The 12,892-nt window shown below is 46.7% G+C and overlaps 1 protein-coding gene across 2 annotated transcripts in view; it reads left to right on the top strand.

The window, feature by feature from the left end:
* The window catches only part of BEAF-32 (Boundary element-associated factor of 32kD), a 57,012-nt gene extending 44,426 nt beyond the window's left edge, over positions 1-12,586 (top strand). Inside the window, exon 2 of one of the 2 annotated variants that reach the window (XM_050178047.3) lies at positions 5,554-12,586. In XM_050178047.3, coding sequence (XP_050034004.1) covers positions 5,554-6,218 — 665 coding nt within the window. In that variant the 3' untranslated portion in view covers positions 6,219-12,586. Of the gene's footprint in view, positions 1-5,550 lie in introns of both variants that reach the window. The other variant, XM_050178046.3, reaches the window with a different exon arrangement.
* Positions 12,587-12,892: the final 306 nt, after the last annotated feature.

Below are 12,892 nucleotides of genomic sequence, written 5' to 3'. Positions count from 1 at the left end.
TGCCCGACAAACCACAATGAATTGAGGCTTTGTTAAATGTGAGACGAACGTTGTTTGTGAGCAGCCGTTTGTCACGCGACAAAAAGGAAGTATATCGGCCAAACGGGACGATGCACGAATGGCAGGTTTGCGGGGGAGCACGCGAACAATGCATGCGGTTGGCGGTGCGGGCCATCTCGGCTCCTACCGCTGAAACAGCGGATGTGGTCCCCGGCATGCGCAGTGCTGCGTAACAGAAAGAAGTACCTAGCAAGCGACACGTGAGGCCATAGAAGCGGCGAAGATCCCTAGATTTGGGGACGGGTGCGTTAGTGCACAATCTGTCGACCTTTCTAAAAAAAAAAGCAAAAAAAAGCATTAGACTTTCTTGGCCACACGCAAAGAGCGTCTCGACGAGAATGGCAGCACGTAATCTTGTAACCTCGTGCTTTCCTAACTTGGTTTTTGATCATTTGTTGCGTTCGTACATTTCACGCTTCATGGCGTGATTAATGAAACTGTGCCTGTGCGCATGTGCAAGTTGTTTGTTTCATTCCCGATTCATCTTTTTGGAAAGGAAATTCGCGACTTTCGCGCGGTACTTTAACATGTTGCGCGGGCTTTATTTTGGGCTTGGAAAAAAAGACTTTCATGTAGCATGTACGGAGCAACAGAAAGCTGGATTGGGAATATTTCAGGATGGTCTACAATGTTCTCATTCGCACTTTTGCACCGAATAGATTATTTAATGACATTGAATAATTCATAATAACTTATTATTTAATACTGGCCCCCCCCAAAAAAAATCTAGTTTGACTTGCTCTAAGCGACGGCAAACAACATTACCTTGCTTCTGTCCAGCTACGTGGCACTTGCATATTTTTGAAATTTGGCGCACAGGTTACGTGGGACACATGGTGTGTAAGTGCTTCTATCACTCTAAACGATTGTGCGAGCTTTAAAAGTTGTGCAAACTTTTTCTTAGAGTGTACGATGGCAGGGCTCGGAGCATTCACCGCGCTTCGTTCAGAATACGCCGGAAAGGAGCGGATGCGTCTTGCATTTGATAGACGTCCGTGTAATCGTTCGAGTTCTTGTTTTCTTCCTTGTCTTTTTGGGACTGGAATAGCCGGCTCTTCGCTGGCATGTTTACCCAGGAGGTCATCATTTAATGAGCAAGAACAACGCCAGTGGTGTCTCAGGCTGGTTGGGGTACACGCAGAAGATACGGCAGAAATGTATTCCTTCCGGTTCGGTCTTAACGTCTGTTCTTCCTGAAGAGTGCCAGATTTGAAAGCCTATCGATTTCCGTTGTAATAATACAAGCTTATTTTAGAGGAAGCGGTGTTGAATCACCGAATGACTGGTGTGGGCTTTTCCAGTGACGAGCGTTATGTATATGTCGCACACGATTGCGGATCTACATATTGCAGTCCTTGTAAGAAGTTTATGGGTTACTTTCACTGTGCATGTCGTTGAGTGCAATACAATACACTACAGTTTTATTTTGACAACAAATATCGAGTTGTCAGAAAGATCCACGTGAAGGAAAAAAAACGAGAAGTGCCTTACAAAGCGTTGGAAAACCTTTTTACGGGTTGAACACCACTGGGCGCGACACACACAGAAAAAGGAAACTGAAAAAAAAGACATACATCATGCATTCGGCAACAAAGTACAAGCTATACAAATATACACATGATTTCAATAGACATGTAATTCATATAAAAACTCATTGTTAAATAAACAGAACATAATAAAATGAGGAAGCAATACTGTTAATGCAATAAAATTTGCAAATTGCAATATATTCTAATCAGGAAAAATTAAAAACTTCACATTAGCATGAAAAGGCTATATTATTTTGCTCAAATGGGCAGCCACAGAAGATACATGACGATATTATTTTTGAGTCTGATTGGACAAGTTGTCAAAGTCGTAGTCGTTTAACTACAAGGTTGTGGTTGAAAAAGTCTAAAAATTTCTAAGGTCAGTTACTGGATGCTATTTCCTTCTCGAGATAATTTTAGTGCCCCAAGTCGTGGCGGTGTTCTCCAGAGAAAGAAAAAAAAAGGATCGAGATGCATCTGCTTCAGTTTTCATGGGGCTATAGATAACAGGGGCTACCTTATTTCGGCAGCTGCTGCGGTTCCCGAGATTCTCTTGACAGTACAGACATCTAGAGGATCAAAAGTAGAGTTTTTTTTCATTCCTCAGGATGTCGGAACTTTTGGAATTCCGCAGCAACTCCTGTAATCAGCCTGTGGTCAGCATGGCGGTCGCAGGCAACGTGGCCCATGGGCTTTTGACAAAGACTGTACAGAGCAGAAAGCAAAACTGTAGACAACCTCACATGTCTGTTTTTCTCTGTCATAGCCTACTCTGTGAAAAATTCTTGCACCGTGAAGGTTTCTCGTTTGTTCTATGGGTAACACCAATATCCTGAAGGCGGTGAAAAAAAAAAAATTATTGCACGTGATAGGGAGCTCAAACTATAACTGCGGTGAGAAAAGCCACAGTTGAAGACTGTCTAATAAATTTGACCAGCTGGGACTGCACCGAAATATTCTGAGCGAGGGTTTGACACCAATAGATCTTTTAATTCATGCAGTTTTGTGCTGTTTCTCGCAGCTGCCTTCATGTTTACTTGTCATGAAAAGCTTGAAAAAGAAAACGAGAAAGAAATTAATATTAAAATGTATGGTTTTACGTGCCAAAACCATGATCTAATTATGAGGCACGCCGTAGTGGGGAACTCCGGATTAATATTGACAACCCGTACTTCCTTAACATGCACCCAATGCAGGGTACGCAGGTGCTTTTGCACTTCGCCCCCTATCGACATGCGGTCACTGGGGCCGGGATTCAATCCCGCGTCCTAGCGCTTAGGAGCGCAACATCATGGACGCTAAGCATGCACGGCTGGTGTGAAATGAAAAATAAAAGAGCATGACGTTTTGTTTGAAAGCACTCATTTACAGGATTAGCCATAGTTCCTTGAAAATTTTGAGTATTTATTGCTATAATCTGCTGGAAAGCTTGGAGTTTAGATGACTAATGGGTTCTGCCCTGAATATCGGCTGATGGCTTTAATGGATCCGGTCGTACCAGTCTCTTCCCTGCTTTTTCCCCCGCCAATACTCTAAGCGTCACTTGCTTAGCCCCACTGCGGCCCGGTTGATACTTCCGTCTACGAATGTGCGGATGCGAGCGCGCCATCTGGTGGTGCTGCAAGAAACTAGCCAGCGACGCGCGCGGCTTGCCTGCTCCGCTGCAAGTGGCTGGCCTATTCGGCAAGGCTACGGCCGCGGCGCATTGCACGGTCACGACACCCGGCGACGTCCGCAAAGAAAAGCTTCGCGTTTCAAAGCAATCCAATGCCGTTCTTTCTTGTGATGCCAGTAGTCCGTTTCCTAAGCTCATAGAGTGGCTTTGCTGAGGTAACCTTTTTTTGTTTCTTCGGTTAGTAGAGACCATTTCTTTCTTAACCCTCGTACTCATAAATGCATCGGAACGTGAAATCCATGCGTGACTTGATCTAAATGATTCCTGGGGGGAACGTGCCCGAGACGCTTATTGCGTTTCCCTGGGCGCGTTCACAACCGGCGTCATTTAGACCAAGTCATGCATAGGCTTCAAGTTAGGATGGATTTATGAATACGGAGGCCTATACCACACGGACTATCCGCGTGGAAACAGAAAAAAAGAAACGTAATGACGGCACTGGTTGGTTGTTTTCTGCTATAGGGAGTGTCAAAACGAATATTAATCGCTCAGTTGCTGCTCCAGCGGTATGTCGAAAGTCTACTCCCTTGCTGTGCATGCCAGGGTTTTCTGCTGGAAACTTTTCTTGCAGTGTGCGTCCAGCGAACTCGGCAAAGCATTATTTTGAAGTCAACATGTAGCTTTGAGCAGTGCGGTGGCACAAAGACAGGAAAAACAAAAACAATCACAACAGCATTACCGGTTTCTGTAAACTGAATGTTATTCGAGAAAGCATAAATCTTATAATTTGCCGAAAAAAAAAAAAAAAACGCTAACCACCCGGATTGACAGACATATGTACAGGGAGCACTACAAGTACAGGTGTTTATTCGAAAAAAAAAAGATCTCTAAATTTGCCAGCCTAAATTACCGTCGCGATGACACATTTTTCTTCTTTTGCTATGCGGTATGCCTCTACAATGTCTTTTTTTTCGGTTTTGGAATATTTCAGTAACCTGGTACTATTGAACAGCGGAGTGCATGGGTGTTTGTTACAACGAGCACCTAGATGGCTACCGTAATTGTATTTTACATTGTTTTTGTGCTGTCTTGCTCTATCACTGAAACATTTCCCAGTTGCTCCAGAGTATACTTTTCAACAGCTTAAAGGTGTTTCCTAGTCGACATCTGAAGTGCACGTGGTCAACGTGACTTCGTGATTAGGTTCCGTGACCACGTGCACTTCATTCTTGCCCGCGGCAGTTGCAAACACCTCGTAGAGCTATACTTATAGCGTACTCCTCAGTTAAGTGTACCGCGAACATGCACAGCGACATGTGCTACCTTTGCGTGACAGATTAATGTTACGATATCCGGCTTTTTCTTCTTAAGCTGCACGATGAGTTCGACTGTGCCCGGTGATCTAACCATACTTTCTGTCATATTATGTCTGTCTGTCTGTCTGTCTGTCTGTCTGTCTGTCTGTCAGAGCGCATCTAGGTCCAAACTATTACTAGATTTCAGTTGTTAGACGGTGTGAGATACACAAGGGCGCCTATATTTACGAGAGCTTTTCTTAGGTTACAAGGACTTTATCTTATCGGCGGCCTATCACCGAGTAGACTTGTCTTTACCAGAGTCCTTGCGAAGGTTGTAGTATCGCCAAGCTTTTTTCTTTTATTTTTCGTGTTTGTATGTGTGTACGCCGATATGGCTGGAATAGAGGGAACTGGGACTGTTGTCGCTTTCGCTGGCACCTAGGATATACCGTAGCGCAGACGAAGGCTTGGTTTCCGGAAACTCGGGAACGCAGTGGTTTTATCACACAAAACGAGTTGAGCGGGTCGAAATCCCGGCAGCTATATCCGTTATCGTAAGCCTTGAGCAAGGAAGCATTGTTGTTGCCTGTCGCAGTTCAAGGAACGCCGCACATGGTGGATACAGGCGCCAGGTAAAAAAAAGAAAACTTATGAGCTTGTTTTACGCGCCAAAACCACGATATGATTTTGAGGCGCGCCGTAGTTGGGGACAGCGAAAATTTGGACCGACAAGGATTCTTTAACCTGCACCTAAATATAAGTACACGGGTGATTTCGCATTTAGCCCCCCATCGAAATGCGGCCGCCGTGGCCGGCATTCGATCCCGCGACCCCGTGCTTAGCAGCCCAACACCATAGCCACTAAGCAACCACGGCGGGTGCCAAGTAAAACCAACGTCTTTAGATTCCGTTGGTAAAACACCGGGCCCATAGGTATACTATACGTTCTGCCGCTTGGCTCACGTATTGTGTGGAACAGTCGGAAATTCTTTTCTAATCCTCGTTTCGCATGTATGCTCGTCTTTCTTTTTCTCTGCTTCGTTCGCAGCAGAGGAACACAACCGCTTTCGTGAGATGGAGCTGTTCATGCGGACGACGCCGCAGCCGCTGCCCATGCTGGGCGGCCTGTCGTCGCAGTTCCTGCCGCGCATCAAGGTGGAGCTGCCGGAGCCGCCCGAGTCGCCGCTGCGCAGGCTCAACACCGACTGCGGCGTCGGCAGCCTCAGCAACAACTGCGACGACAGCCCGCTGGACGTGCGGATCCACCCGCGCTCGCCCAACGGCAGCGCCAGCAACGGCGGGAGGTGCGCCAGGGGCTCGGCCACCGTCGGCGGCGCGCCCATGGTCGACAACGGTGAGGTCGAGGAGATCGTCGCCAGCGTGGAGCTGGCCGACGACAGCACGGGCGGGGACGTGCTCGAGGACCGCAACAACTGCACACCCACCGGCGCGGGCGCCGCCAGGATGCCGTACGCCACGGCAGCCCGCGCGGTCGCCGAGCGGCAGCTGGTGGAGCTGCAGCGGCTGCACGCCGAGGAAGAGCACAAGCTCAAGGTCGAGCTGCTCAAGAAGCAGCACCTGGTCGCCGACCTGCAGAGGAAGTACTGGCGCATGAAGGTGAAGGCGCTCGCGCAGAAGGCCTCGTCCGCGCCGTCCTCGTACCACGCCTGCGAGAACAAGTCCGTCGAGGAAGACGAGTCGGACTCGCCGGACTGACGGGAATGCTGGCCTAGTGCGCCCCCCCCTCCCCCACTGTCCCTACCCTCTCGGGCATCCCCCGTTTTTGTGGGTGCGTGTGTGTTCGCGCGCGCGCGCGTGTGTGTGTACATAGTCGTTACGTTGCGATTTCTTTCTTCCACGGAGTGCCATGCGAACATACTAGTTTTTCTCATGCTCACGTCTGGTCATAATTGTGAAAGCGCCGCTGTTTATCTCATGCCTTTTATTTCTTGCTGCCTCTTTTTTTTATTCATTTGCACTTGCGCCTTCTTTGGCAGAAGCACCACGTGCTCTGTGCTTCGTTCTGTTCAGTCATGAATACCGTGTGATCCGAGGAGCACGGAGACGCGTTCTGCGTTCGCCTGATTAACCGCTCCCGTGTGACTGAAACGTTCACGAAAGCAGCCGGGCTCGTTCTGTCCCCCTGCGATCAACCGAGGAACTTCCGGGCTGTGCGGGCTAGTGAATGCATGACACGAAAATTGCAGCCGAAGCGATGGAAACACTGGCAAATTATAACTTTTGCTATAGGTATATGGTACTCTGGCCGTCTGCTAGTCGCCAGTTTGAAAGCGCGCAGGTTTGAGGATCTGTCGCGTTAAGATACGAGAGCCCCGCTGCGTTTAGGTATGTTTTCAGTCTTCCAACAGACTTGAACTAAGGGTCCTTTCTACTGATCATGCGGCACCGATAAGTATTGTCCAGGAATCGTATTTTTCCACACACGAACTGTTCGTAGCCCTGGCACCACGTGCGAAAAGAGTCCAGGCGCCTTGAAAAGTGGTCTGTCAAACATCCTTGGTGAGAGAACGACTTGCCTTTAGCGCAGCGATCAAAGTCATTATCGTTTGTGATTTCTAGTTTATGCTACGTTTGTCATGTCAGCAGCGCCCGTCTCGTTGTCTCGGGTTCCACGTGTAAGGCCACTATCGATTAGCTCTGGATGATGATTTCCGACGCTGCGCTCTTTAGAGCGGCGTTATGAAGCATTTCAATTCTTTCTTTGTCACTGGAGAGAGCTTTAGGAGTTTAAGCGTGCCTTCGGAACGGTCGTCTCCACGTCGCAAGGGCGCTTCACATGACCCTTGAAAAACGCTGAGCGTAATAGTATGTTGCGGCTGTCAGCAATCGGAGATGTTTTTAACTTTCTTCGCTCATCACGTTACCGCGCGCTTTGTTTTTTTCGTTATCCTTGTCAAGCCAAAAAAAGAATGAGGTCTGATACGAGTCCAGTTCAAAGACACAGTGCTCTAACCCGCGATGCGAGACATCAAATTGTGCATTCATTTTCGCCTGTGCCCCATTTCAAGAAAAAAAAAAGTATAGGCAAAAGGATCTGACCGCCTCCTGACAGTTATTTTTACTTTTTTATCCCTTCGCATGAGGCAAAGGATTTAGAAGGTGTAAATGTGCCGCGAGGAGTCCGCACAGGTAGTTCAGGGCGACGACATATGCCACGCTGTCGCGTATTGTAAATGTAAATAACTTTTGGTACGTCTGCAGTTGAAATACCGCTTACATTTTAGCTTCTCCTCGTATGAAAGTCTACTATTTCCGTTTTTGCTTTTTTTGTCAGTTCTTTTGCGGCCAAAGCGAACTACAATTGTGAGCAGAAGCGCCCAAGTGATGATATTAAGGCGCTCCACCAGTAGCAAAGTGTTGGACATTGTGCAATCCAGCTCGAAACCTTGCGCATTTTTTACCGTAAGGATTCGTGGCTCATATGCGATGGCGGTTTCTTTGTACAGTAACGCTGACGTCGGAGAAAACCAGTACGTGCGTCTCAACGGCTGTCGCAATAAGCCGTTTGGAAAAGTAGCACCCGCTCTTTGTCAGAGCTGAGCTGAGCTTCCAGTCAAAGTCTGTGCCAATTTTTGAGAACCTGTTGTATACTGCACCGATTCCACTCTGCGCCTCATAGCCGGGGGAAAAGTGTCGTCGAAGTGTGCTTGCTTGCGAACTTGAGTTGCAGTCGCTTGGGATTGTCGTCGCTACAGTCATTTTGTGCCGATCCCTAAGCGGCCGGGATACGGGATGAGTGCAAATAGACAAGCCCTGCAAGAAGAATTCCTTCTGTAACGCACGTTGTTCAGGCGACGTTCTGTCAACGTGCTGCACACGCGTCATGTACGCCATTTTGTGATTGAAATATGCGATCGCGTAATATTACTTTCAGGCTGTTCGGTGTTTAACCGAAGCGCGCTACATTAATATATGTTTTGAACGATCCACGCAACCATAGCGATTTTTTTTTCATTGCCGGATATCGTCAACAATGAGTGAAACCGTCGCTGTGTGTAGTTGTGTATGATAATCGGACAAAAGCTGATTTCGGCTTTCTCGAAGGATTATGGTGGAACTTCATCCGCAAAGTTTCAACCTGATAGTGCAGTGGCGCGGAAGTGCTGTGAATGTCCTGAATGTTTATACATGATGGTCTTACTTCTTATTTTTTCTCAACTTCGCATTAACTTTGGGATTTCCGGTCTGTATATAGCTGGAACGAAAACATGACTTTACACCTGTATTTCTATGCAGAGATGAAAAACAACCTTAGGATGTTCGCGCCAGTGTAACTTTAATTTTGTGTTTTGTTGTAGAAAACGAGGTTTCTGGCCGTAGGTTCATGCGACATGCCAAGGCCATTGAACGACATTCAAAGTACCGGAGAAAGCACGTTAAAGGAATGCTGAATAATAACTGCTGACTCAAGTTAGACTGGTAAATTAATACTTGAAAACTCTATTTTCGTTAGTTTCGTACACGAACGTTCGTTACTGGGAGGCAACGGGATGACCAAGCATTCTTGAATCTTGCGCTCAATCCGCAGAACTGATGCTCCTCTGTCACGTGATGGACTTTAATGCATTTGCTCCTATTTGAGCAGTTTTGGCGCTCGCAAAGTTCTCAAAGCACGCTAGGCAGCAGGGCTTGCTTCTTTCGGAATCGAATATGATTGCTCTTTATCGACAAGCCCTTAATAAGCTACTCGAGAAGACGAGAAGAAACGTGACGTCACGTTGAGATGGTGCGGGAAATTCGAAGTAACGTGATCGCTCGTGTGTCGGTTTTACGTTCGCTCCTGGCTCACCAAGATTCACCTGGCGGCAAGAGCAAGCTTTTTGCTAATCCAGATCTGTAATTTACGATTTCATGGTGACGTCATACTCCTCTTCGACGTCGTTTTCGCGTCCCGTTTTTTTCTATCAAGGAGGGTGACAGCGAAATAAGCGTTAGTGGAACGCGGAACCTGTTGTTCGTTTCTGGTGCAAGTGTCTACGTAAGATGCTTGTGGCTCATGATTCCTTGCGTCTCGCCATCGTAGCCGTAATTGTTTATTTATTTACTTCGCGTGCCGATATATTCCAAGTGTGCAAGGCTGGATGCGCACGGGCAAGAACAGCCCGCCGTTGCACTAGTCATAAAGGATAGCCGACGTCTTTCTGAAGTGTGCAGTCGCAGACGAACGAAACTCAAACAAGAACTTACATTGTAGAACACATTTCGCAAATGATAACTCCAAAGCGCGATCTCGAGCCGCTACTTGTGTGGTTGCCGATGATGGTATGGTCCTGACGCTAAACGTATGAGCCGAAATCGCGCTGATATTAGGCGCACTGGCAAAAGCGCAAACAAAAGAATTAGTTTTTAGTTAGACCTAACTAGTTCGAATTTCAGTTGTCCGTGACGGTGCACTCTGTATCATTTGAGCCTCTCCGTGTCAGGTGAGCGGGCATTTAACTGCGTTGTGTAAATGTGTGAGTGAGGATGTTATTGCCTGAACATTGGGCAAAGTTGAAAAAAGGCGAGAGCGAAAATAGAGGAGAAGGAATTCGCCATCGGAGTGCGTGATCTCCGAGTAAACGCGCATGCGCAGTGGGCTGAAAGATCAGCGCAAAAGCTAACGGCGAGGAAAAAATGCCTTCCTGCAATTTGGAATGCAAGGGCGCATGCGCGCAGCATGGGGGGTGCCAAAACAGCGGCATTCGTGAATGATACCACGTGCGTCACCGGAATAGCGTCCCACAGTAGTGCTTAAGACTGCATGGTTGGTGGGGCAGTCTTGTACGAAAGCCGCTACCGACAGGAGGCTCGTACCCAAAACATTTATCATGCATTAGAGTTAAAGAAGCAGGGGTTCCTTTTGAACGTTGTCTTTTGCCGATACTCCTCTTTCCTTTTTTTTTTTTTTTTTTGTTGCCGTACCGGGTGCTTTGGCTCAAGGAGAATTGCCAGTCCTGTTGTCTCCAGTGGCTCAACTTGGTACACCTGCGAGCGAAATCAGAGGACACACGCCGAGTTTTCAATCAACGATTACTCGCGTCATTAACCAGATGACTATAGTAGGCTTCCTGTTGAGGACTTTCCGTAGTTCAATATTGTCAATATTTGACGTTGCATGTCAAGCTGTTACAACGTCCCGAAAGCCAGTTCAAGAGTTTCCCTGCATATTGCTCGTGGGTTTACGTCCAAGGACGAATAATTCAGTGAAATTATTCAGATTGGTATATACGCAAAGAAAATTGTTGTTTCATTTTGCTTGTCGACGAATATTTGCTCGCATAAAAACATGGATCCTCGTTTTCACTGGGTTCAAATTTCTTGACTGTTGCTCAAACGACCCCGCGAAAGTATTCGCCAAGAGCAAGTTCAGCCGATTTAAAGATGACATTATATTATGTTCATCCACATTCTCCGTTCATTCTCAATCATTTTTTAAATGGCGAATTCCTCGCGAAGTGCCGGATAACCCGAAGGAAAGGCGCAATCCGTTTTGGGCGGATACGAATAACGCATATAAAATATCTAGCGGTGTCGCAGCATGTCGGATAGTGACAACGCTGTATCTCTCCTACTCCCACCTCGTTAAGGCCTCAGCACAAACTCGGCAAATCTGTCATGTGACGCAGCAGCAGTGCTATGTCACTTCGACGCGATGGGCAAGACCGTTTGAACGCAATGCGAACGCCGCATAACATGCTCGTCACATGCAAAGTGGCAGGCAGCAATGCTCCAGTAAATTCTTCACGATCATTGCGGAATTTTAAGAATCGCTTCCTCACTTGTGGCAACAATCTGAGCTACTGTGGGCCAAAGATAGACATTAAGCTCAGAAATGTTTTTCTTATTTTTTTTATATCGGTGACACGTACTTGTGACTTAAAAGAATGAGTACTTGGTAGGTGCTTGCAATAGTAAACTAGTTGTCCTATGTTTAACTCCGCTTTGGCAATTTCCTGTAATAGTGAACCTATTGCATTGAGGACTACGAGAATTCTCTAAACCAGAGTTACGCATAGGACAAAGAGTTGCTGTCGCAAAAGTCGCCACCGTGCGCTTTCCAATGGTGCAGGTCTCAAATGTTGTTCGTAGCAAATGTTCGGCTTGAATTTCAAGCTGAATAGCGCGGCGAACGAAAGAGCCCAGTTCGGACTAAGTCATATTGCTGACTGTTCCCGCCTTTCTTGCCTCCTGGTCAGAGAAGTGACGTTTTTCCTCCTTTGCTAAATTGGTTGCCGTTTGAGAAAAGTGCTAGTTGACTTTAATATCCCTCGAAAAAAAGTTCCTCTTCGAGGAACGCGATGTCAGCTGCAATTTAACTTCAATTTCGCTAATTGTCTTTCCGCAAACTAGCCTCCGGCTGCGCTCAGTGAGTTCACGAAAATGTTTCCTTTTTTTCTCTCTCACACTGAAACCTCGCATCGCGAAGATTTATACGTACGCGAGCATGTCGTCTTCCCGAGAAGCTGCGTTCGCACGTGCTTCTGCGAGATTTAGCGTGCCGGTCACGCCACCAAGGTCCTGCTGTGCCGACCGGTGCGCATGTCCCAAGCTGGTCGTCGCTATATCGTGCCAAGGTCGTCGTCGAATAGGCTCACTTCGCTCTCGCTTTTGCAGTAAAGCAATGTATTCTTGTCTTTCTCTGTATTTATTTTTTTTTGCTTTCTTGATCTTGTGATGCGGTTTCTATATCCTGCAGCACTGCTATTGCTGCAAGAAGCTTCGACGCCCTAGTGCCTCTTTTCTTAACTCTATGTGAACCGTTCTGTCGTGTCTCTTTTTTTTTCCTGCGTTACAAAGCGGGATGTCGAAATTTCTTACTGTAGGGCAAAAGTGTCTGTGCGTGTATATGTGAGCTTAATGCAAAAGGGTCGTTTTTAATTTGGTAGTTGTCATTCTAAGTGATGAACGAAAATGAGTGTGCGAAAAAAAAAAAAAAGAGCCACGTGTGCTCGTCGAGCCTGCGGCGACTTACTCTGTGATCTCACATTGTTGTTGTGCCAAATGATGCTCACTTTTCTTTTTCTTTTTGAACACTGCTGTACATAAAAGGAGAAATATAAGCGCCTTTTTTGCAACTTTGACTCGCACAGTATTTTTCTAACACAAAAAATAATAAAGGCATGTTCCCACAAGCAGGTGGCGCCGGCTACCCGTTTTCACGCAATATATAGAGAAATACATCGCAAGGCACACTACATTGCAAAGGCAAAATGAACACGTTATAAAACGATATTACCAGAAATCCTCTGTGGTTACAAAATGTAACCACAGAGAAATAGTGTCATATGTAACTAAAGATACGCTGTATATGCACGAAAAGCAGCGAGAAAAGAAAATCTCATTCCGTACATGTTTCGTTTTATGAAGCGTTAGCGCATCAGCGGACA

Source organism: Dermacentor andersoni, chromosome 5, assembly GCF_023375885.2.
Source record: "Dermacentor andersoni chromosome 5, qqDerAnde1_hic_scaffold, whole genome shotgun sequence".
NCBI lineage: Eukaryota > Metazoa > Arthropoda > Arachnida > Ixodida > Ixodidae > Dermacentor > Dermacentor andersoni.
Note: the sequence above shows the minus strand (reverse complement) of the source record. Positions and strands in the feature narration are given on the sequence as shown.